At 44.4% G+C, this 25,377-nt stretch overlaps 1 protein-coding gene across 1 annotated transcript in view; it reads left to right on the top strand.

Annotated features, from left to right (window-relative positions):
• Positions 1–25,377, top strand: part of LOC143287963 (protein HIRA-like) — a 54,433-nt gene that overhangs the window by 13,240 nt on the left and 15,816 nt on the right. The window contains exons 8-20 of the mRNA XM_076596209.1: positions 752–829; positions 1,882–2,049; positions 4,306–4,356; positions 6,701–6,757; positions 7,601–7,671; positions 9,120–9,225; positions 11,205–11,441; positions 14,929–15,014; positions 16,242–16,533; positions 18,735–19,127; positions 21,540–21,638; positions 22,833–22,993; positions 24,730–24,891. Coding sequence (XP_076452324.1) covers positions 752–829; positions 1,882–2,049; positions 4,306–4,356; positions 6,701–6,757; positions 7,601–7,671; positions 9,120–9,225; positions 11,205–11,441; positions 14,929–15,014; positions 16,242–16,533; positions 18,735–19,127; positions 21,540–21,638; positions 22,833–22,993; positions 24,730–24,891 — 1,961 coding nt within the window. The remainder of the gene's footprint in view (positions 1–751; positions 830–1,881; positions 2,050–4,305; positions 4,357–6,700; positions 6,758–7,600; positions 7,672–9,119; positions 9,226–11,204; positions 11,442–14,928; positions 15,015–16,241; positions 16,534–18,734; positions 19,128–21,539; positions 21,639–22,832; positions 22,994–24,729; positions 24,892–25,377) is intronic.

Raw genomic sequence — 25,377 nt, 5'->3', positions numbered from 1 at the left:
TGATCTTTTCTTAGACCAGTATGATAGGAATTCAAATAGATCCAGTCAATATAATAACACTTGATATTATGATCAGTCAGTATATTTTATTTTATCAAATCTAGAAAGTTAAACATTGAGGGGTTGGGGGGGGGGGGGTGATACTCATGTCTCATAACTGTAACATTATTGACAGAAAGGGTGCTTTTAAAACAAACGCACACAAAAAATGTTGACAAAATTTGATAAACAGACAGCATTTTACCCCCACCCTCTTTTTTTCTGCAGCTTTTGTCTTCTCTTGTTCCAACACCCGCATGCTTAGGATTCTATGGCCAAAACAGTTTTTCATACCAAGCTCCCATTCTTTGGAATCAACTTCGTCAGCCTCTCTGTCACTCATCTTCGCTGCAGTCTGAGGTCTGAAGACCCACCTTCCCCCCCCCACCCCCCCACCCCCCTTTTCCGGTATGAACAAAAATGACTGCTAGTGAGTGAGTTTGAGAGTTTCAGAATTTGTAGGTTGAATTTTTGATTGTGTACTAATTATGATTGTGTGCTATGACTTGTGTGTGCGCGTGCTTGTGAGTGTTGTGTGTATTGTGGGGGGGTGAATAATTTAGAAATGTTTTGTATCTTGTGTTCAGTTCAAATTTTGCAAACGTCCAGGGCTTATTTTCAAGATTAGGCGCAAATGCTCACAATAATAAACAATGTGATGATGCCTCCCTGTGCTCCTGCTGGACCAACGTTGGTGTTCCCTGTGTGCCAGTCCGATGACAAGTCTCTGCGGGTGTGGCGAACCAGCGACTGGAAAGAGGAGACAACTGTCAAGTCTTGCTTCGAGGAGGTGAGTACCGGTGTCCTCCTCTGTCACTTGCTTTCAAAGGGTTTCCCATTAGCTTTGTCACTTGCTTTCAAAAGGTTTCCCATTAGCTTTGTCACTTGCTTTCAAAGGGTTTCCCATTACCTTTGTCACTTGCTGTGAAGAGTTTCCCATTACCTTTGTCACTTGCTTTCAAAGGGTTTCCCATTACCTTTGTCACTTGCTGTAAAGAGTTTCCCATTACCTTTGTCACTTGCTTTGAAAGAGTTTCCTGTTACCTTTGTCACTTGCTGTAAAGAGTTTCCCATTACCTTTGTCACTTGCTTTAAAAGAGTTTCCCATTACCTTTGTCACTTGCTGTGAAGAGTTTCCCATTACCTTTGTCACTTGCTGTGAAGAGTTTCCCATTACCTTTGTCACTTGCTGTGAAGAGTTTCCCATTAGCTTTGTCACTTACTGTGAAGAGTTTCCCATTACCTTTGTCACTTGCTGTGAAGAGTTTCCCATTACCTTTGTCACTTGCTGTGAAGAGTTTCCCATTACCTTTGTCACTTGCTGTGAAGAGTTTCCCATTACCTTTGTCATTTTTTGCTTTGAAAGAGTTTCTCTCAGGTAATGGGGAACATGTTTAGATGAAAGATATGAAACCGAACGATGATATGGAAAAATGAACAGGCATGCTTATGGTGTATGTATCATGAAAAAACAAACATTCACGAGCAATGATGCCTTTGTGTACAACATGCCTGTTTCCCTGTTTGGTACCAGTTTTAAGGTGTGTTTTTTTCACAACGTTCATCTGCTTGATGTCAAACCGCAGAGCAACAACCAGAACGATTTTATTTATATTTTTCAGAGTTTGAAACATGCAATTGCGATTGTTGTGCAGGAGAATACGAGAAATCTACAATAAGTCCTTTTAGCCTGAACCAATTTTTACTAAGAATTGATAAAGAAAAGAAAAAATCGACTGTCTGCCACATCTGTGAGCCATTTCAAAATTGTATGTATATACACGTGTCCATGCCTGATGATGCGTTCATGAAACTGACACCCCGCCTGACCCCTTTGCACAGTGCGGAGGGACGACACATGTCCTGCGCCTCAACTGGTCCCCTGACGGCCAGCACGTTGTGTCCGCCCACGCCATGAACAACGCAGGGCCCACGGCACAGATCATAGACCGCAACGGCTGGGGGACCAGTCTGGACTTTGTGGGTCATCGCAAGGCCGTCACCGTGGTGGTGAGTGCTTCTTGCTGCCTCCTGTCAGCAGCAGCGAAAGCGTTGTTTTATCGTTTGCGTTATCAGATCCGGTGTTTTCTCAGAAATGTGTGGGTTGTATTTTTGTTTTATTTGTTATATGTTGTTTTTTTTTGTAATCTGTTTAATTCTCTTTACTTTTCTGTTTGTGTGTGTGTGCATGTTTATTTTCTTTTCTATTTATTTGTCCTTTTTTTGTCTTTTTTTTTGGGGGGGGGGAATGGGGGGGGGGCTGATTATTTTATTGACTCACTTGTGTAAACAAAGTGAGTCTATGTTTTAACCTGGTGTTCGGTTGTCTGTGTGTGTGTGTCTGTGTGTCCGTGGTAAACTTTAACATTGACATTTTCTCTGCAACTACTTTGTCAGTTGACACCAAATTTGGCATAAAAATACGAAAAATTCTGTTCTTTCCAGTCATCTTGTTTAAAACAATATTGCACCTCTGGGATGGGCACAAAAAAATAAAGAATGAAACCTAATTATATGCAAACTGCATTTACTGTTATATTTATATTTTTTGTATTCTCTAAACTTGGCACTTTGATCTGATATTCTGACCCAACAACTAGAGCAGTCATTATTATCATTTTTTGTTCAAACAGGAACTTTTTTTTTGCTAAGCATGGAAGTTTTATTTATTTTGCAAACGATTTTGGTACAGATAGTAAAAAAGGGAAATTACTCTGTAATTAATGCTAGGGGAGTTAATTTGCTTTAAACTGATCTTTCTCATCTTAAACATTACATTTTGAAATAATACTCAATACATAAAAAGCTTGGATTTTTTTTTTAAGTGTATCACAAGTGAGTCTTGAAGGCCTTGCCTTTCTTCTTTTATTTGTTTCAGTTGGGTATTTACACAGTCTTGATCACTGGGCATGGCATAACATGGATTATTTGAGCTTTACTGTGATAGCATGTATTTACAATGAATAAACGTTCTTGTTGGAATGTTGTAGCATGGTCAGACTTTCTGTTGATCTGTGGGGCTGGTGTGTATGTCGCCTTTTTGTCACCAAACATGTGAACAGTGTCTCTTTTGGAGAATGAGATGATCTTGTATTTCAGTACAAGATTTGTCACAGTGTCTCTTTTGAAGAATAAGATGATCTTGTATTTCAGTACAAGATTTGTCAAATCCTCACTATTCAGTAAAAAAGAATTAAAAAAAAAATAAAAAAAACAGGGAAGAATTTGAGGGGGGAGGAGGAATGGAGGGGTGTGTGTGTGCGCGTGTGTGTGTGTGTGTGAGTGTGCGATATTTAAGGCTTTTTGACTGGTTCCCAGCAGTGTACCAATACCATGGTTGGAAACGTTACAATTCACGTTTTTTCCCCCTTCTTTCTCAGCCATCTCCACAACGCCACTCCCTTGCCTGCCCCCTTGCCCACTCCCCACATCCGTTGTGTGTGTGTGTGTGTGTGTGTGCGTATGTCCTGAAATGAATGAATAACGTATGAATCTGAATCACCACTGCCCCCATGCCCACTCTCCACATACGTTTGTATGTTTGTGTGTGTGTGTGTCCTGAAATGAATGAATACCTATGAATCTAAATCACCATATAGTGGATAGACAAAAAACAATGTCGAATAAGAAATTTAGAGTTAGTGTGAAAGAAAGATTGTGTGGGGGAGGGGTTGTGTTGGAGGACAGGGTGTTACACTATTGTTGTACATATATATATATCTATCAGTATATCTCTAGAGGCCTATCTCTTTCTCTTTACATATGTATATGTTTATATATTTGTATATATATTTTTTTTTTATACAACTATGTTTTTTTTTTTCTTTTTCTTGTTTTTTTTCTGTGCCCTTGAGAATTGGAGAAATTAAGGAAAGTGTATGTGTGTGCGTGTATGTGTGTGTATGTGTGTGCTTGAATGTACATAATCATACATCCCCATACATATGCACAGAAATGGGCACACACATTGTGTGTATGCACACGTCAGGGGTGTACACACACATGCATACATGTACACATGTAATAATGGGGGCACACCAGACTGAAGACACTGGCTGCACACATAAGCACACTGTCATAACCATTTTACCTGGACGCTCATTGACAAGACCATTCCCTCTCTTTCTGCCTTTTCCCTCTTTTTGCTGATGGGTTATCAAAAGTGATCCATTGCTCCAAGCTATGAGCGTGTTTTACATTGATCTTTTCTAAGATATTTTCCAAGCAAAATATGTGTTTGTATGTATGAATGACTTTGTGTTGCAGAGATTCAATCCGAGACTGCTTTCCAAGAAGATCAAAAAGTCATCTGAAAAGGTCAGTCTCTTCTTTTACAGTATACATGGAACGATAAATTCTCTGTGAGTGTGCATGTGTGTGAGTGCAATTGTGTACTTGGACTTGACTTTGCAAGTGTCAATGTTTGTCAGGTTTGGAACTGTGACTCTCCCCTTTAGAAACAGAATTTCTGATATAGGTGGTAGTCTTGACAAAAAGAAACTATTGGTTCATGGTATCAGCCCTTGATGATAGTTATGAACGATGGAGCAAAGTGGTGGAATGGTTAAGATGCTCAGAAATAGCATTGATGGGTTAGTGTTTGTTTTTTTGCAAGGTTATAAGATTAGGTAGGGTTTGCCATGTTTTTGAGTAATGTTATTTATTATTTACTTATTCATTTATTTTTTATTTTATTTTATTGATTAGTGTTTGCTTTTTATAAATATCCTCATGTTATAAGGATAGACTGTATTTGTTTTTTTATGGATTTTGATTTTTAATTTTTGGGGGTTTTTTTTTTGGCGGGGGGGGGGGGGGGGTGTTTTGGTGTCTTTGGTATGTGTTAGAATTTGACGAGCACAATAGCCGAGTGGTTAAAGCATTGGACTTTCAGTCTGAGGGTCATGGGTTAGAATCTCAGCAGCGGCACCTAATGGGTGAAGGGTGGAGATTTTTCCGATCTCCCAGGTCAACATATGTGCAGACCTGCTCGTCCCTGAACCCCCTTCGTCTGTATACGCAAGCAGAAGATCAAATACACACGTTAACTCACTCTGGACGAATAGTTCTCTCCCTTGCTTTTCCCTACAGACGACCCATTTGTCAGGTTTAGGAAAAAAACAAAAACAAAGCATAAAGTAACTGAATGAAACTCACTGTACTTGACCCACTGACCCCTCTCCTCATTTCGTGTGAACGCCCACACCCCTCCCTCTTCACTGCTCTCAGAAGCTGAATCACTATCAGTACCTACTTGCTGGTAGCTTTCTTCACTGCAGATACTTTATTCAATGTCTTCATCATCCTCGTTGATGTCGAAACCTTCAGTCTGTAGCATTTCAATCACTTCAGCAGTGGTAAAAGCCACTGTCGTGATCTAGTTTGCTCCAAAAATTTCCACTTGCATCACCTGCAGTGCCATTTTCAGTATGTATGCAGATTAGCTTGTCGTGTGGGATCCTGAACTTGCTGGCTCGCTGTGGAGTGTGTTGTTACAGAATCTCATGAAGAAACTTTCCATTCGACTCTTGACACGTTCGCAGTGCCCAGTGTAGCTGCGATTGTTAAGCTTCCCCATGAGGAAAACGTCGAAAAAAGTTTAATTGTCGAAACTGCTGTAGCGTTGCGTCGCCCAGAACGCTACCTTACGTCAGGAACGCTATAGCATTCCGTCATGCGGAGTGAGTTAAAGATCCTGTTATCCATGTCAGATTTTGGTGGGTTATGGAGACAAGAACATATTCAGCATACACATCCCCGAAAACAGAGTATGGTGGGGTAAAAACGAGCATACACGTAAAAGCCCACTTGTGTACATACAAGTGAACATGGGAGTTGCAGCCCGCGAATGAAGTAGAAGTGTTTGATTTTGCAAGCATTTCCATGGTTATGAAGTATTCCTATGGCTATGAAGACAGGTTACTAACAGAAGCCTTATTTAACTCTCTCCGGACGAAGGAATGCAGTGAGCATTCCTACATAAAATGTATTCGGTTTCAGACGACGGAATGGAATAGCATTTTCAAGAAATAAAAATCCATCACACGCTGTACACGTGATTTTGTGATTAACCAAGCAGAGTGTGCTATTCTGGGTCACTCCACAATCGAATGGTATGATTGGCCAGCCTGCCATGTGTGGCCCGTCTCACTCACACGCTGACAAAGTCACTGACCGGTCGTCTGTTCGCATACCAGCCTGTTAGCAAAGCGGGCTCTTCTCAAAATGTTTTGGAGCGAACAAGGCAGCGACAGCAACGTTTTAGTGTTGCCGAAGTACTTGAAATGCTACAAACTGAAGGGTCGGACATTGAAGAGGTGGATGATGACGAAGAAGAAAGTGAATTTAATGCAGAAAGCGAGCATGGGTATGGTGATTTGGGGTGAAAAATTGGCATTAATTTCTACATGTGGCAAGAGTGTAAAAATAAGATGAGAAATTTGATATTTTTTTTTTTTTAATATATATATGTAATAGCTCAACACGTAATAAACCAATTCTGAAAGTTTCATTTTCTTACTCTGTATTTTTGTAATTTTTTTCCAAACCCTTACAAATGGGCTGTCTGTGGGGAAAAAGCAAGGGAGAAATCTTGTCGTCCCAAGTGAGTTAAAAGGAAGAAAAAAAAGTGATTTGACTGTCATGCTTGTTGTTCCTCCAGGTGCAGCGGTACTCGTGCTGTGCCATTGGCAGCAAGGACCGATCCCTGTCCATCTGGGTGAGTGGCTGTGTGCGTGGTGGATGGCGTGATGACATCCGTCAGGGCACTCTGGGGAGTGGGAGGAAGGTGGCAGAATGGTTGAGACACTCATCTGCCAGTACAGAGTCCTTGAGGGTCCGGGCTTACAAGTCCCACTCTCCCCCTTTCTCCCAAGTTGGACTGGAAAATCGAACTGAGCGTCTGGTCATTCGGATGAGACCGTCTGATCCTCATCTTCTCATGAAACACCATTCTGTTGAAGTTTTCGTTTGCCAGTGATACATTAGTTGCAATACTGTTAAACCATTCGTATTGACTAGTCATGAGTAGACTTAATTCTGTAAGAAGATACGTTTTCAGCAGTGCTTTTGATAATCAGGCCTTCCTCTCTTGAGGCTGTGTTGTGTTGTTTGACTTGTGATCAGTTTGTCTTTTGCTTTTTTGTGTGTGGGAGGAGGGGGGGGGGCAGCTTTATTTGTAGAAGTAGGTTATCATTGTTGTTTGTGAAACCCAGGTTATAGTATAAAAAAAAAAGACAGTGTGCGTGTTTCCGGTGAGGGTTTACATTGTTAACTCTGTGTGTGTTTTCAGTGAGGGTTTACAGTGTCAACTGTGTGTGCTTTTGGCGAGGGTTTAGTGTCAACTGTGTGTGTTTCCATTGAAGGTTTACAGTGTTGCTTATGTGTGTTTTTAGTGAGGGTTTACAGTGTTAAACAGTGTGTTTCCAGTGAGGGTTTATGGTGTTAGCTGTGTGTGTTTTCAGTGAGGGTTTACAGTATTAACTCTGTTTTCAATGAGGGTTTACAGTGTTAACTGTGTTTTTCAGTGAGGGTTTACAGTGTCAACTCTGTGTGTTTTCAGTTGACAGCCCTGAAGCGCCCTCTGGTGGTGATGCATGATATGTTTGAGAAGTCCATCCTTGACGTGTCATGGTGAGTGTGTTCACTGCTCTGTGTGTGTGCGTGCTTGTGTGTGTGTATGAGTGTGTGTGTGTTTTGTTCTTTCTATAGTCGACACTCAGGACAGACCGTATGCTTCTACGTCTTTACCATGTGCTCTCTGATTCTCAACTGACAATACGATCAACTGAACTGCAATCGGTTCATATCATGTACACAGTTATCCTGTGCTGCTATCAGCAGTCTGATTACTACTAACACACGTCACAGTGTGTGTGTGTGTTTCCATGTGCTGACCTTATCAGTGTGAGTGAGTGTTAGAGTTGTGTGTGTGTGTGTTTGAAAGAGTGTGTGAGAGTGAATTTGTGAGAGGGCGAAAATGTGTGAATGTGTGTGTTAGCAAGAGTAAGATTGCGGGAGAGAGTGTGTGTGTTTGTGTGTGTGAGTGTGAGAAAGAGAAGAGAGAAAGAGTGTGTATGTAAATGTGTGGTGTTATATATATTTCTGCTCAGTTGATGTTGCTTTACTATAGTGGTTGTGAAGGAAGTAGTGATTAGATCAGTCATTGAATAAGCTGTCCTAATTGTTGTTAATTGTGTGCTTTATGTTTTATTTTTGTGATCTCTTCTTCATTCGTGGGCTGCAACTCCCATGTTCACTGGTATACGTGTACATGAGTCGGTCTTTTTCATGTATGACTGTTTTTTTACCCTGCCATGTAGGCAGCCATACTCCGTTTTCAGGGGTCTGCATGCTGGGTACTTTCTTGTTTCTATAACCCGCCGAACACTGACATGGATTACAAGATCTTTAACATGCATATTTGATCTTCTGCTTGCATATACACACGAAGGGGATTCAGACACAAGCAGGTCTGCACATATGTTGACTGGGGCGATCGGAAAAAATCTCCACCCTTTACCCACCAGGCGCTGTTACCGAGATTTGAACCTGGGACCCTCAGATTGAAAGTCCAACACTTTAACCACTCGGCTATTGCACCTGTTGATCTCTTTTGTTTTCTCACTCTTTCTCCACTTCCTTCAAATGTCACTTTGCATAATTTTAGAGTTAACAAATTGAAAACCATTTCTTCTCAAATTCTGTAACGATTTTCTGTCTGACAGACTGGTATACAATTCTTGTCTGTTCCTTACCTTTTTTTCAAAGAACGCCTTTTGGTTTGGTTTGGTTTGGTTGGTTGGTTGAATATTCTTCATATTCTGCCTTCATGGGTTGCAGTTCCCACATTTATTGGTATACATGTATGACTGTTTTTACCCCACCTTTAGGCGGTCCTGGTGGTCCTGGTTTCACGCATAGCAATCTGTTTTGACCAAAAAAAAAGTAATACAATGTAATACAATGCAAAAACAATGCAATGCAATGCAATACAATACAGTAGTTAAATACAATGCACCTCCTACCATGAGCGCTGTAGGAAAGCAGGTATCCACCTGGTGCTGCCTTCTTTTCTGCAGGAGTTGTACAGGTCTGGAACTGATGTGCTGCTCCATCGATGGCAGCGTGGCTTACCTGGGCTTCGACAGAGAGGAGATTGGGGTCCCTATGCCTCGGAGTGAGCAGGTAGGGTGCTTGACGTGCATTGATTGGTCTCTGCAATAGGTTCGGCGCTGTATGAACAGTTTTTATTGGTGTTAGTAGTGGTATTTGTTGGGGTTTTTTTTCAGCCTCTTAGAGATAGGGGGGGGGGAAGAAGAAAAAAGAATAATTAGTTTGCTAAAGATTGTTTTACATCATTGGTTATATTCTGGTCACAGTCAAGTGAAGCAGGTACATGTATGTCTAGAATTATGTAGATATAGATAGATAGATAGATTTATTTATTATAATTATTCATTGTTTTTGACACTTCAGATCAGCTTTCTCATTCTGCGCAAATTAGAAATATCCTGACCCATGACAATTAGTGTTCCAACTCGGGGAAACCGGCAACAACAAAAACAAATCAGACTGGTTGTCAAGTGGAGTGTGGCCTTGTGGCAACGTGTCTGCCCAGGAGTAGGAAGCCAGACAATCTGGTTCAGGTTCTTCACTTGCCATAGCTCTTTTTTCCTCCGCTCTACACCTAGGGTGGTGATCTGGACGCCAGTCATTCAGACGATATGATAAACCAAGCTCCGTTAGTGTAGCATGCACTTTGCACTCATAAAAGAATCTGTGGCAACAAGAGGGTTGTCCTTGGCAAAGTTTCGTCATGAAATCCATTCTTTAATTACACCTACTTAACTGTGACCCACTAGTGCAGACTCCGGCAGGGGTCTGACATTCCTGTCCTGTGCAAACTACTGTCCGCCTATGCAGAGAAAACGAAAGTAGCTACAACACATTGCTCTTGAATACAGCACAGCACAACACATTGCTCTTCAATACAGCGCAGCACAGCACATTGCTGTTTAATACAGCGCAGCACATTGCTGTTCAATACAACACAGCACAACACATTGCTGTTCAGTACAACACAGCACAACACATTGCTGTTCAATACAACACAGCACAACACATTGCTGTTCAGTACAACACAGCACAACACATTGCTCTTCAATACAGCACAGCACATTGCTGTTCAATACAACACAACACATTGCTGTTCAATACAGCACAACACATTGCTGTTCAATACAACACAACACATTGCTGTTCAATACAGCACAACACATTGCTGTTCAATACAGCACAACACATTGCTCTTCAGTACAGCACAGCACAACACATTGCTCTTCAGCACAGCACAACACATTGCTCTTCAGCACAGCACAACACATTGCTGTTCAATACAACACAGCACAACACATTGCTCTTCAGTACAGCACAGCACAACACATTGCTGTTCAATACAACACAGCACAACACAACACATTGCTCTTCAACACAGCACAGCACAACACATTGCTCTTCAATACAGCACAGCACAACACATTGCTCTTCAATACAGCACAGCACAACACATTGCTCTTCAATGCAGCACAGCACAACACATTGCTCTTCAATACAGCACAGCACAACACATTGCTCTTCAACACAGCACAGCACAACACATTGCTGCTCAATACAACACAGCACAACACATTGCTCTTCAGTACAGCACAGCACAACACATTGCTGTTTAATGCAGCACACTACACTGCTTTACAACACAATACAATGCAATACAACACAATACAGTACAACACAGCACAAAACAGTGCTGTACAACACAGCAGGGCACAATCCAGCACAACACAACACGGCACAAAACAGTGCTGTACAACACAGCAGGGCACAATCCAGCACAACACAACACAGCACAAAACAGTGCTGTACAACACAGCAGGGCACAATCCAGCACAACACAACACGGCACAAAACAGTGCTGTACAACACAGCAGGGCACAATCCAGCACAACACAACACGGCACAAAACAGTGCTGTACAACACAGCAGGGCACAACACAACACGGCACAAGACAGTGCTGTACAACACAGCAGGGCACAATCCAGCACAACACAACACGGCACAAAAGCACCAGCTCACAACAATTCCTTCCCTGCCCGTGGGCGTTCAGCTGGCCTTCCTGGAGAAGGTGTACGGCAAGAGCATCCTGTCCTCCAAGAGTCCCAACGCCCCCACACAGATCATCGAGTCGGCAGCTGTGCTCAACCTGCAGCAACAACAGCAGCAACAGCAACAGCAGCAGCAGCAACAGCAACAGCAGCTTAGGGAGAGCAACCTGAGTATTCACAGCACTCCATCCAAATCATCGTCCTCCATCCTGCCCAATGGGGGCGACATGCCCTTCAAGGTAAGAGCTTCAGGTTGGTTTGGGTTGGTTTTGTTGGGTTTTTTTTTAATTATGAACATTTTGAACATTTTGTTTTTAACATTTACAATATACAAATAGGTATTTTCGAAAGATACACGCACACTCATTATCATCATCATCATCAGAATAAATGTTTCTCGGAGAAGTGTGCTTTCACTTCTCATCTATGATCCCGTGTGTCATGTGTCAGGTCAGGGGCATAGCCCTTGCTGCTGGTACCATGTAACCCAGTACTACCTGCAGCATGTGAAGTCTCCCAACGACGGACCAGGTGGAGGAGGAAACCTTTCCCAACGGCTGTGAAGGCGGAAGAGGATGACCAAAGGGCAGGGGGAGCTCTTATCCTTGGCTGGAAGTCCCCCTAGGAGACAGAGCTCTGAAGAAAAAACCTGCACCTGCCAGGCCGTCGTACACGTGGCAATATCTGCACCTGTGGGACTGTGAGCGTCGGTAGGCGAGAGAGTGGGGAAGGGACTGCACAACTCCTCCTCACTAAAAGAAAAGTCACCTGTGCTGATCAGGCAACCAGGCTGATGTCGGAACAAAATGCTGGCCATTAAGGAGAAGCGTGAGCGAAGGAAGCAGAGCTCAACTTCTGGATACGTTTTCCCTTGCAACACCTGTGGGAAGTGCTGCGCATCCAGAATCGGCCTCTTCTCCCATATGAGGACACACACCGACAGATAAGCCTGCCTGCCTACTCATCCATCGGACCGACGGGAGACTCCATCATGACCCAGTGTTCCACTTCTCTCTCATGTTTCCCTAACAACCATCCACCTGTTGCCTCTCTCATGTTTCCCTAACAACCATCCACCCGTTGCCTCTCTCATGTTTCCCTGACAACCATCCACCCGTTGCCTCTCTCATGTTTCCCTGACAACCATCCACCCGTTGCCTCTCTCATGTTTCCCTAACAACCATCCACCCGTTGCCTCTCTCATGTTTCCCTGACAACCATCCACCCGTTGCCTCTCTCATGTTTCCCTAACAACCATCCACCCGTTGCCTCTCTCATGTTTCCCTAACAACCATCCACCCGTTGCCTCTCTCATGTTTCCCTAACAACCATCCACCCGTTGCCTCTCTCATGTTTCCCTGACAACCATCCACCCATTGCCTCTCTCATGTTTCCCTGACAACCATCCACCTGTTGCCTCTCTCATGTTTCCCTGACAACCATCCACCTGTTGCCTCTCTCATGTTTCCCTGACAACCATCCACCCGTTGCCTCTCTCATGTTTCCCTGACAACCATCCACCCATTGCCTCTCTCATGTTTCCCTGACAACCATCCACCTGTTGCCTCTCTCATGTTTCCCTGACAACCATCCACCCGTTGCCTCTCTCATGTTTCCCTGACAACCATCCACCCATTGCCTCTCTCATGTTTCCCTGACAACCATCCACCTGTTGCCTCTCTCATGTTTCCCTGACAACCATCCACCTGTTGCCTCTCTCATGTTTCCCTGACAACCATCCACCCGTTGCCTCTCTCATGTTTCCCTGACAACCATCCACCCGTTGCCTCTCTCATGTTTCCCTAACAACCATCCACCTGTTGCCTCTTTCATGTTTCCCTATCAACCATCCACCTGTTGCCTCTCTCATGTTTCCCTAACAACCATCCACCTGTTGCCTCTCTCATGTTTCCCTGACAACCATCCACCCGTTGCCTCTCTCATGTTTCCCTAACAACCATCCACCTGTTGCCTCTCTCATGTTTCCCTGACAACCATCCACCTGTTGCCTCTCTCATGTTTCCCTGACAACCATCCACCTGTTGCCTCTCTCATGTTTCCCTGACAACCATCCACCTGTTGCCTCTGTCATGTTTCCCTGACAACCATCCACCTGTTGCCTCTCTCATGTTTCCCTGACAACCATCCACCTGTTGCCTCTCTCATGTTTCCCTGACAACCATCCACCTGTTGCCTCTCATGTTTCCCTGACAACCATCCACCTGTTGCCTCTCTCATGTTTCCCTGACAACCATCCACCTGTTGCCTCTCATGTTTCCCTGACAACCATCCACCTGTTGCCTCTCTCATGTTTCCCTGACAACCATCCACCTGTTGCCTCTCATGTTTCCCTGACAACCATCCACCTGTTGCCTCTCATGTTTCCCTAACAACCATCCACCTGTTGCCTCTCTCATGTTTCCCTAACAACCATCCACCTGTTGCCTCTCATGTTTCCCTGACAACCATCCACCCATTGCCCCCCCACACCCCACTTCCTACGCCACCCCAACCTACCCCTACACACACCACACTTCAGACTGAATGGATCGTCCTATCATCTTGAGTCTCACCATTTCATGCTTGATTTATGGAAACTTCTTTTTTTTTTCTTCTTTTTTTATGTACTGAAGTGGTGTGTAGGTTGGAACTGATAAGGTGGTGATGATGTTCGAGAGAAAATATATAACATTCTATGCAAAGGAGGGGAAGGTAAGAGGTTTTTTTGGGTTTTTTTTTTATTATTGGTTTATTTTTGGGGTGTGTTTTTTTATGTAATTGAAGTGATGCGTGGATTGGAACTGATAAGGTGGTGATGATGTTCGAAAGAAAATATAACATTTTTTGCAAAGGTTTGGGTTTGTTTTTTTAGGATTTTTTAGGGGTTGTTGTTGTTGTTTTATGTAATTGAAGTGATGTGTGGATTGGAACTGATAAGGTGGTGACAGTGTTTCAAGAGAAAATATAACATCCTATCTATGCAAAGGGGGGAGTGGGAGGGGGGGATGGGCGTTGAGGTTGGAGGGGGAGGGATTGTTTTGTTTTTCGGGGGGAGGGGGGGGATGTACTGAAGTGGTGTATGGATTTGAACCGTTATTACAGTGTTAAGGTGGCGATGATGTTCAAGAGAAAATATAACATTCTACACAAGGGTTGGAGGGGGGGGGGGGGGGGGGGGTAGAGGTGTGTGTGGAGATTGTGAGTTTATGAACATGGATACACACTTTATTGTCTACACTTTGAGTTTGACATTGAAGGGTGGACAGTAATTTCTCTTCCTTTTATTTTTCTTCTTTTTTTTCGTAGAGGATGTGTTTGTTTTGAGTTTCTGTGAGAGAGAGAGAGAAGGGGTACGGTGATTACAGTATTAGAAATGTTGAGGGACTGGTAGTTTTTTTGTTTTGTTTTTGTTGCTGTTGTTTTTATAAAGGGAACTAGCAGAAAACGTTTTTATCCCATACTGGTTACCAACCAAAATTTTAAAAAATACAACGAGTTAAGTCTAATGTTTTGTCCGTGTGTGGTAAGAAAAGTTGTTTGACTTGGCCGTATTAAGTTGTCAATCTGTGTATACGTGTCCAGCTCTTACACTCATTGGGAATGTGACACACTGCATCAGAGATCACTCTTGCCACAAGGCGGCAGATGGTTGGGGGTAGTGGGGGGGGGGGGGAGGAGGATTGTGAGGGTGGTGCACTGACGCTGACGTTACAGTTGTTTGGACAGCCCAGGGACAAACAGATCGAGACCAGGACTTCGGACGGGCGCCGACGAATCACACCGATATTTCTGGCACCGCAGCCGGACATAAGGTGAGATCACTTGGGGGTAATCTGTAGGAGTGTGTATGTGAGAGTGAGTGTACATGTTTGTTTGCATGTGTGTGTGCGTGTGTGAGAGAGAGTGAGTGTTCATGTTTGTGTGTGTGTGTGAGAGTGTGTACATCTTTATGTGTGTGGGTGTGTAAGTGTATGTGTTTTGGTGCAGTAAAAACAATAATTGTGTGAAGAAAAAGGTGATGATTTAGTGGCATAGGAAGAAGAAAAAAAAGAAAGCAGGGAGGGACCATGTTCATGTAAGGCTGTGAATACAGATTCTTGTTTACCTGGTGTGTTCTGTGATGGGATATTGTATATGTATTGATTCATATGAGAGCCCATCCTGTGAGGAGTTTGTTTTGTATTTTTTATTGCTTGCATATACACACAAAGGGGGTTCAGGCACAAGCAGGCCTCCATATGGGTTGACCTGGGAGATCAGAAAGAAAACCCTCACCCTTTAGCCACCAGGCGCCGTTACCAAGAATCGAACCTGGGTCCCTCAGATTGAAAGTTCAACGCTTTAACCACTTGGCTTTTGTGACTGTCGGCACTATTTAACTCACTCTGGACAGTGGAACGCTGTGGCCGTTTCAACAATTAAAATTTTTTCCACATTTCCCTCATGGGGTAGCATAACAATCGCAGCTACACCAGGCATTACGAACGTGTCAAGGGTCAAATGGAAAGTTTCTTTGTGAGGTTCCATAACCATACACTCGCTGGCGAGCCGTTGACCTCGATACCCCACATGACAAGCTGCATACGTATCGAAAATGGCGACACAAGCTGATACAAGTGGAAATTTTTTAAGCAAACTACTAGATCACAACAGCAGTTTTGTACTGCCGTTGAAGTGATTGAAATGCTTCAAACTGAAGGTTTCAACATCGACGAGGATGATGAAGACATTGAATAAAGTATCTGCAGTGAAGAAAGCTACCAGCAAGAAGGTACTGACAGTGACACAGCTTCTGAGAGCAGTGAAGAGGGAGGGGGGGTGGGGGGGCATACACAACGCAAGGTACAGCAAGTTTCATTCAGTTACTTTGTGTTTTGTATTTTTTGTGATTTTTTTTTTTTTCCTAACCCTGACAAATGGGTCGTCTGCAAGGAAAAGCAAGGGAGAGAATTATTCGTCCGGAGTGAGTTAAGTATCCAGGTCATCATCATCATCATCATCATCATCATCATGTGTGTTGTTGTGTTGTGTTGGTGCAGCGAGGCGGGCATCCCGGCGCCCTACACCACCAAGTCCATCGCCTTCAACACCACCAAGGAGACCAGCAAGATCGTGGTGGAGAAGCAGGACCGTGTCACCCAGCCAGGCCTCACCCTCTCCTCCAGCTCCTCCCACTCCCACTCCCTCTCCCTCCACTCCCCGCCCCTCCCCCCATCCTCCAGCAAAGGCAGCGGCGGGGCGGAAGAGAAAGCGCCCTCTAGTGCCAGCGGCGGCGGTGGTGGTGGTGGTGGGGATCTCTTGAAGACGGTTGGGGCGTCCACTCCTGCGCATGTATGTTACCGCGAAAGCGCTTCTTTCTGTGTTGACTGGGCTGGGCTAGTTTATCTTGATGTTGATGATAATTGTTTGATCACGTTGGGCTTTTAAACATCTCTGCGAGTGTTTGTAGCATGTCATTTGGACACCAGAACGAGAACGCGCACATACATGCGCATGCACGCGCACACATACATGCAAACTCACGCACACTCAAACAATGCGCGCATGCACCTATGCACGTACGCATGCCCACACAATTACACACACACAACACATACACATTCAAGAATGCACACATGCTCATGCACACACACAACATTCACACACATGCATTGAAGTTTGAAATAGATGTGGATATATAGAACACATTGTAGCGCCATGATTATGTAGAGACTGCTAGGAAAGGACTGTTTTTGGATTTGTGTGGAGGATGTCAGTGAGTGAGTGGCTGTGCAGCTGTGTATATTGCACTGGAAGTTGAGATAGGCCAATATGTTTGGGTCAAATCCAGCTCTGAAAATATTTTGTCTTTAAAATAAAAATACATAAGGCAGCATATATCTGCATGATCAGTTACACTTTCTTTGTCAGTGTGTGTGTGTGTGTGTGAATGTACTTGGAAGTTTGGTGGGGTTTGGTTGTTTTTTTTTAAATAGCATTTTGTTTTACCAACAATTAGTGTTAATGATTTTCTTCATGTTTGACGATAGATAGATAAATAGATAGATAGGTTTTTTTGTTTTGTTTTTTACGACATAATAGTGGAGGAGATCAAGTGCAGGTGGCAGCAAAACAACTTTTCCGTTATTTGAAAATAACTTTGTGAAGATATAACAGGAAAGTGGAAAATGGAAACCCCTCAAAGACTGCAGTTGGGGGCTATTTGAATTCTCTCAGAGGGAGAGAGCCAGTTGTATGCCTGATATAACTGCACTTTTGTCCCCGACGGACTCCTCAGATATCTTGGCACTGGCAGTGAACTATCATCCCCTGTTGCTCCATCATATTTCACTCTTTTCAGTGCTGTTCACAATACGTATTTCTGATCGTCAGTCGTGTCCGACGATGAACACCAGAACAGCATCTGCTGTCCTGACTATCCGGGCTAGAATTTGATTATAGTGGAGAGTGTCTTGCCCAGGTTACACCCCCACTCTCTCGGCCAAGAGGGGTTTGGGATAGTCAGCAGTGGGATGGTTCCCAAAGGCTGACTGGTCCCCAAGGCTGCAGCACCAAGAGCCAGTGCAATCTTGCCTCCTGATTTCAGAGTTAGTCGTTCACAAAAGACTAAACTGTGAATGAGTGCAGTGGAGAAACCATTGGTCATACAGCTCTCGCTTCGCTGTTGACCCAGATGTCAGTTTGTGTCAATCTGTGAGATGAGCTGAGCGTTGGGCCTAACTGCTGTTCACAGTAAATAACGGCAGAGAAAAGTCGTGACACCATGACTCCACTAATCAGCCCAGGAAGGATGAGGTCAAGAACAGGAAGAAAAGAAGACAGCGAATTTTATTGTGAGAAAAGAAAAGAAAAATAATAGAAACAAAACAAATCTCTCTCTCTCTCTCTCCTTTTTTAAAAGGAGTGTTTGCTGTTTTTAACACATCTTATAATTTTGATGTGTAATGATCGTGAGAAGGATGTGTATGGCCGTGGCATGTCTCAGAGAGCCAGTTAAATGAGTTTTGTGAATTTGAATGATGCAGTTCTTTCTTTCTCCCCCCCCCCCCCTTCCCCCCTCTCTCTCCCTCTCTCTCTCCCTTCTGCTCTCCCTTTCTCTCCCTCTCTCTTCCCCTCTCTCCCTCCCTCTGTCTACCTTCCACTCTCCCTTCTGCTCTCCCCCTCTCTTCCTCTCTCTCCCTTCCTTTCTCTCCCTTCCTTTCTCTCCCTTCCTTTCTCTCTCTCTGTCCCTCCCTCCCCCCCACTCCCTTCCTTTCTCTCCCTTCCTTTCTCTCTCTCTGTCCCTCCCTCCCCCCCACTCCCTTCCTCCCTCTCCCTTCCTTTCTCTCCCTTCCTTTCTCTCTCTCTGTCCCTCCCTCCCCCCCACTCCCTCTCTCTCTCTCCCTTCCTCTCTCTCCCTCTCTCTCCCTTCCTCTCTCTCCCTTCCTTTCTCTCCCTTCCTTTCTCTCTCTCTGTCCCTCCCTCCCCCCCCCACTCCCTCCCTCCCCCTCTCACTCTATTTTTGTTTCTTTTTTTTTTCTTTTTTTTCCAAGGCCCCAATGGACGTGGACAAGCCTCCCTCCTCCCCTTCCCCCCCTACAGTCAAGAATGCCGCTGCCGCTGCCCCTCCCTCGTCAGACAACAAAGAGAAAGACAAAGCCGCTACCACCACCACCATCACTCCCGCCACCTCCACCCCTGCCCCCCCACCCCCACCCCAGCCTGCGGACCCTGGCAAAGAGCTCAGAGCTACCCCGGTGTCCACCCCGCTGTCCTCCCACCCGGAGAGCAGAGAGCGGGCGGGTGGTGTGGACAAGGTGAAGGTTGCCGGGGGGTCAGGGACGCTGTCGCTGAAGAAGCAGAAGGCTGGGAGGGGCCGGCCCCGCAAGGTGGACCGCGAGGCACGCGAGGCGCTCATGACGGCCGCCCTGTCCCACAGCATTCCCGTACGTCTTTGTGTGTGTGTGTGTGTTGAGGGGCGGGAGGGTATGAGGGTGTTGTTTTGGGATGGGAGTACTGCAAACTGCCTTGTCTGTGTATGTGTTGAGATGTGTGTGTGTGTGTGTGCGCGCGTAAGGGTGTCATGAGTGGGAGTAGTGTAAACTACCTTATAAACTGCCCCGTATGAATTGTAAACTACCTTGTAAAACTGCTTTATTAAACTGCTTTATAAATACCCTGCATTGACTAAAAAATGCCCAGTATTGGCAGTCAGCTACCTTGTGAACTCCCAGTAGCTACTGTAAACTACCTTTGTTACACCTAGTATCTACTGTTAACTGCCTTGTAGACAGATGCCTAGTGTCTGCTTTAAACTACTTGTGAATGCCTAGTGTCTGCTGTAAAGTACCAGGATATACTGTAAACTACCTTGTAGACACCAAGGATCTACTGTAAACTGCCATGTAAACACCCAGGATCTACTGTAAACTAACTTGTAAACACCCAGTAGTGACAGTAAAGTGCTGTGTAAACACCCATCATCCACAGTAAACTTCCTTGTACACACCCAGTATTGACTGTAAACTTCCTTGTAAACATGCAGTATCTACTGTAAACTTTCATGTAAACACCCAGTATTGACTGTAAACTTCCATGTAAACACCCAGTATTGACTGCAAACTTCCATGTAAACACCCAGTATTGACTGTAAACTTCCATGTAAACACCCAGTATTGACTGCAAACTTCCATGTAAACACCCAGTATTAATAGTAAACTTCCATGTAAGCACCCAGTATTGACTGTAAACTTCCATGTAAACACCCAGTATTGACTGTAAACTTCCATGTAAACACCCAGCGCCTAGTAAACACCCACCTCCCCACTGTGGGTGGCAAACTGCATTGGGTAAAATAGCTTGTCAACACCCAGTGTCAGTCCATAGTGTCAGTAACAAGCTAGCAGTTGAAATTGTTGGTCATAATGCGCCATGTGAATCGTGATGCCCTGAACGTAAGCTGTGAGTGTTTGGAGATGAATTTCATGCCATCACAGAATTCCTTCCTAACAGTAATTTATGATATGAATTGATTCCCCACTTAGACCAGCCGTTGTCCCAGAGGTAAAAGAACTGTGTGTTTGTTGTGTGTGGTGTTGATGTATATGTACATAAAGATTGCGTGTGTTGTGTGTGGTGTTGATGTATGTGTACGTCACATGTAGTTAGGCTGTTGTCCCTGTGGTATAAGGACTGTATGTGTGTTGTGTGTGGCGTTGATGCATATGTACTTAAAGACTGTGTGTTGTGTGTGGTGTTGATGTATGTGTACGTCACATGTAGTTAGGCTGTTGTCCCTGTGGTATAAGGACTGTATGTGTGTTGTGTGTGGCGTTGATGCATATGTACTTAAAGACTGTGTGTTGTGTGTGGTGTTGATGTATGTGTACGTCACGTGTAGTTAGGCTGTTGTCCCTGTGGTAAAAGGACTGTATGTGTGTTGTGTGTGGTGCTGATGATATGTGTACATAAAGAATGTGTGTTGGGTGTGGTGTTGATGTATGTGCATATAAAGTCTGGGTGTGGTGTTGACGTATGTGTACATAAAGACTGTGGGTGTGGTGTTGATGTATGTGTACATAAAGATGGTGGGTGTGGTGTTGATGTATGTGTACATAAAGACTGGGTGTGGTGTTGATGTATGTGTACATAAAGACTGGGTGTGGTGTTGATGTATGTGTACATAAAGATGGTGGGTGTGGTGTTGATGTATGTGTACATAAAGATGGTGGGTGTGGTGTTGACGTATGTGTACATAAAGACTGGGTGTGGTGTTGATGTATGTGTACATAAAGATGGTGGGTGTGGTGTTGATGTATGTGTACATAAAGATGGTGGGTTTGGTGTTGACAATGTGTACATAAAGACTGGGTGTGGTGTTGATGTATGTGTACATAAAGACTGTGGGTGTGGTGTTGATGTATGTGTACATAAAGACTGTGGGTGTGGTGTTGATGTATGTGTACATAAAGACTGGGTGTGGTGTTGACAGTGTGTACATAAAGACTGGGTGTGGTGTTGATGTATGTGTACATAAAGACTGTGGGTGTGGTGTTGATGTATGTGTATGTGGTGTTGATGTATGTGTACATGAAGAGTGGGGTGTGGTGTTGATGTATGTGTACATAAAGACTGGGTGTGGTGTTGATGTATGTGTATGTGGTGTTGATGTATGTGTACATAAAGACTGGGGTGTGGTGTTGATGTATGTGTACATAAAGACTGGGAGTGGTGTTGATGTATGTGTATGTGGTGTTGATGAATGTGTGCATAAAGACTGGGTGTGGTATGTGTACATGCACGTGTAGTTAGACCAGCTGTTGCCCTGGTGATAAGAGCTGTGGTGGGTGTGGTTCCAGACAATGGCCGCTGAGCCCAGAGAAACGCCACAGCCGGTGCTGAGTGCCCAGGACCTACACCTGCCTGTGCCGTCCGCAAAGAAATCCTCCTCCAAGCTGGTCAGTCACACGTGTGAAAAGATAGAAATAAGTCATTAGAACGGTGTAGAAAACGTGTAACAGGAACATGTTACAGTGGTTTAGAGTTTCAGTTTCAGTTTATAATGATAATGTTGATTTGAATTATAAAGCGCATTTCCATGTGAAGCATGCTCATTTGTGCTGTGCAGTGTAGAAACCGATGTTCAAAAAACATGTATTTGAACACTAAAGTGAAAAAAAAAAGGCTTTCATGCACAACCCTTTACAGTCAGCCAACCAGCACACACACACACACACACACACACACACACACACACACACACACACACACACACACACACACAGTCATCACAGACTACACACTCATCATACATATCACATGAATATATCTTTAAAAAAAAAAAAAAAAATGCAATATCATTTCACAATATGTCAAACTACTCCCACCATCACAATACACCAAAAACCATATCATAGTAAAAATTGACATTTTAAAGTACAAAATTTAAAAGCAGTTTCTCAAGGAGGTGTCACCGTGTTCGGACAAATCCATATGCGCTACACCACATCTGATAGGCAGATGGCTGACCAGCATAATATAACCAAGTGCGTCAGGTTATGCTGCAGGTCAGGCAACCAGAGATGCCAACTGTTATCACCGTATTTTGTTACACTGGATCAAAGTTTGTGCCAACATTACGCCAGTGTCAAAATTGTTTTGACAAACAGAAGTTTCACTAAACGTACAATGAAAAATATCCCTGTATCGTGCCCTCCATTTTGGGGAACTCGCATGCTCGTCGTACTGTGTGCGAGTTTGTCATTTCTATCAGCCACAGGGGGGTTAACAATGTCAACAGACATGTTAAACAGTGGAAAAGAGACCTAATGTCACAATTACAAACAGCCGCCAGTAGCAGTTACACCGTGTTTCAGGTAGGCCCAAATGTTTGTACGCCTTGTAGATAGAATGTACGTTTGCTGATGTGGCTCGGAGTCCAAGTGTTCCTGCCAAATGCACCTACCAAATTTCCTGATGGTTCCCACAAACACTTGACAGGGGTTGGCATGTCTGGGCATCTGCCTAGCCGATGTTGTGCAGTGTAAATGGATTCGTCTGAACGCAAGTGACGCTTCCTTGAGAAACAGAGACAAGCTTTGCGGTCAGCTGGTGTGTAAGCGGCCTGGTTTGGTGTGTCGGTGTGTCCCCAGGTGGACGGTCAGACAGGGGCAGACAACAACACCACCGTGGACGTGGAGAACGACCTGCCCACTGGAGCAGGACATCTGCACCGCTGTCGGTGCGTGCGCGCCGGTAAAGTGCTGTGGGAGCAGGTCCTGTCCTCGCGCATTCTGGCTGTGGCTGGCTCCAAGTAAGGCGGCTTGCAGTCATGGGACTGTGTGTGTGTTTGTGTGTGTATGTCCAGAATCTGTATCCTTGTTCTGTAACTTGTTTTCTGCAGGCAAACAGGGTCTGTTGAGAGACAGCAAAAGCTTGCAGTGTTGCATAGGACAGTTTTACACAGATACAGGAATGTAAAACACTCACTTTACCTCTGATTCAAGCATTACAACAATGTAGTTGTGTTTTTCAACATAATGCTTTTTGAAATCCTCCATATTCCAACTGTGGTTGCAGGTTGATTGGGGAAAAAAAAGTCTAAAATCTTGTATTTGTTGTGAAATCATTCTGAATTTGAGGGTACCTGTGCAGTTGTTTCATTTTAGTTCAGCATACAAGGCATGTTTTCCCCCATTAGATAAACAGTTGACATGGCAAGCCAGTGATCCGTTCAGAATCTTTCTTTCTTTTGTCAGTCGCAGCACAAAGGCGCAACACAGTTCACTGGGTCAGACTTTTGTGGGTGTTACTTCTCAGTCCTCAGTCCGTGACTTGGCTTACTTTCTGTCTGTCTGTGTGGTTTTTTTTGGTTTTTTTTTTTGGTTTTGTTTTGTATTAAATCTGAATCTGTATCAAGAACCTGTTGATGTCTGTTCCTGTGAGAGTACCATCATTTTCAGCTTATACATAAGGCACTATTTTCTTTCTTTTTTTTTTTACCCAAATCTGACCCCTGCGTCTTATTGTGCCCGATCTGTGTTTGAAAACTAAATTCTGACCTCAACTTTGGGCCACCTGACACAGCAAACTCAATCATGATCACAGTAAACGTTCATGGTCACGCTGAACAGCAACACTGCAGTCTTACCACTGTTGGAATCGACATGGTTCATGTTCACCATCAGATCAGATTGAAACCAAACGGCATACTGCACAAACTTTCCACTGAACATGAATCGCAGTTCGCCCTTGGGTCATGAAAACAGAGCAGTGTCTGGAGTTGGGGGACAAATTCACGGTGTGAAGGTAGAGAAATGAGAAAGTGAAGTGAATGTTTTTGGAAAGCAGAACGCAAGTCAAAAATGGCGGACAGGACTGAAAAGCAGGGCTAGCAGACTGGGTTGATCAAGGTGATTAACCGGGGCTTTATAGCAACGGCACATTCGACTGAAGGCTGTAAAATTGTCAGAAAGAAAACCAAAACAGAAAAAGTTTTAAAATTATTGCAAGAAGTGCTATATCTTACAGTAATTATTGCTTGTAAATTCTATATCTTGTAATTATTATGATTGCATGTAAGTTCTTTAAATACTTATTATCATTGCATATAACTTCTATATCTTATTCATTATCATCGCATATTCTGTTTCTTATACTGATTACCATTTCATATAAGCACTATGTCTTCTAATTATTATGTTTGCATATAAGTATTATATCTTATGATCGTTATTATTGCATATTACCTAGTACTATATCTGATAATCATGATCATTTGTTTGTTGCCCTAGGGCAGGCTGTCAAGGCCAGATCAACGCTTTGGGTTTATGAGTAGGTCAGTCATCTGTCCCCCCCCCAGCAGATGTGGTGTAGCCTATAAGGATCTTTCTGCACACTTTGATGCAACCTTGAAACTGGGCCTACAGCTTTCTACCCCCCCCCCCCCCCCACCCCCCCCTTTTTTTTTTTTTTTCGCTTTCTGTGTGTGGATTTGGTCTGTCACTGGTGGTTTACGTTCTGATATTACACCATTTTTCCTCCTCACAGACACGTGACGTGCGTGGCGTGCGAGGACAAGACAGTGCACCTGTTTGGCGCCGGGGGAAAGCGCTTGCTGCCTCCCCTGATGCTGGGGTCGACAGCCTCCGTGATGAAATGCACGGGTCATTACGTCATGGTGCTCACCTCACATGGCTACCTGTATATATGGTCAGTGTGGTGGGGTGTGAGGGGGAGGTGTGTGGTGTGGGGTGGGGTGTGGTGTGAGGGGGAGGTGTGGTGTGGTGTGAAGGGGTTTTGTGCGTGGTGTGGTGTGAGGGGGGAGGTGTGTGGTGTGGGGTGGGGTGTGGTGTGAAGGGGTTTTGTGTGTGGTGTGGTGTGAGGGGGGAGGTGTGTGGTGTGGTGTGGGGTGTGGTGTGAAGGGGTTTTGTGTGTGGTGTGGTGTGAGGGGGGAGGTGTGTGGGGTGGGGTGGGGTGTGGTGTGAAGGGGTTTTGTGTGTGGTGTGGTGTGAGGGGGGAGGTGTGTGGGGTGGGGCGGGGTGTGGTGTGAGGGGGAGGTGTGTGGTGCGGGGTGGGGTGTGGTGTGAGGGGGAGGTGTGTGGTGTGGTGTGGGGTGTGGTGTGAGGGGGAGGTGTGTGGTGTGGTGTGAGGGGGAGGTGTGTGGTGTGGTGTGAGGGGGGAGGTGTGTGTGGTGTG

Source organism: Babylonia areolata, chromosome 12, assembly GCF_041734735.1.
Source record: "Babylonia areolata isolate BAREFJ2019XMU chromosome 12, ASM4173473v1, whole genome shotgun sequence".
NCBI classification, from domain to species: domain Eukaryota; kingdom Metazoa; phylum Mollusca; class Gastropoda; order Neogastropoda; family Buccinidae; genus Babylonia; species Babylonia areolata.
This window is presented reverse-complemented; position numbering and strand designations above follow the sequence as displayed.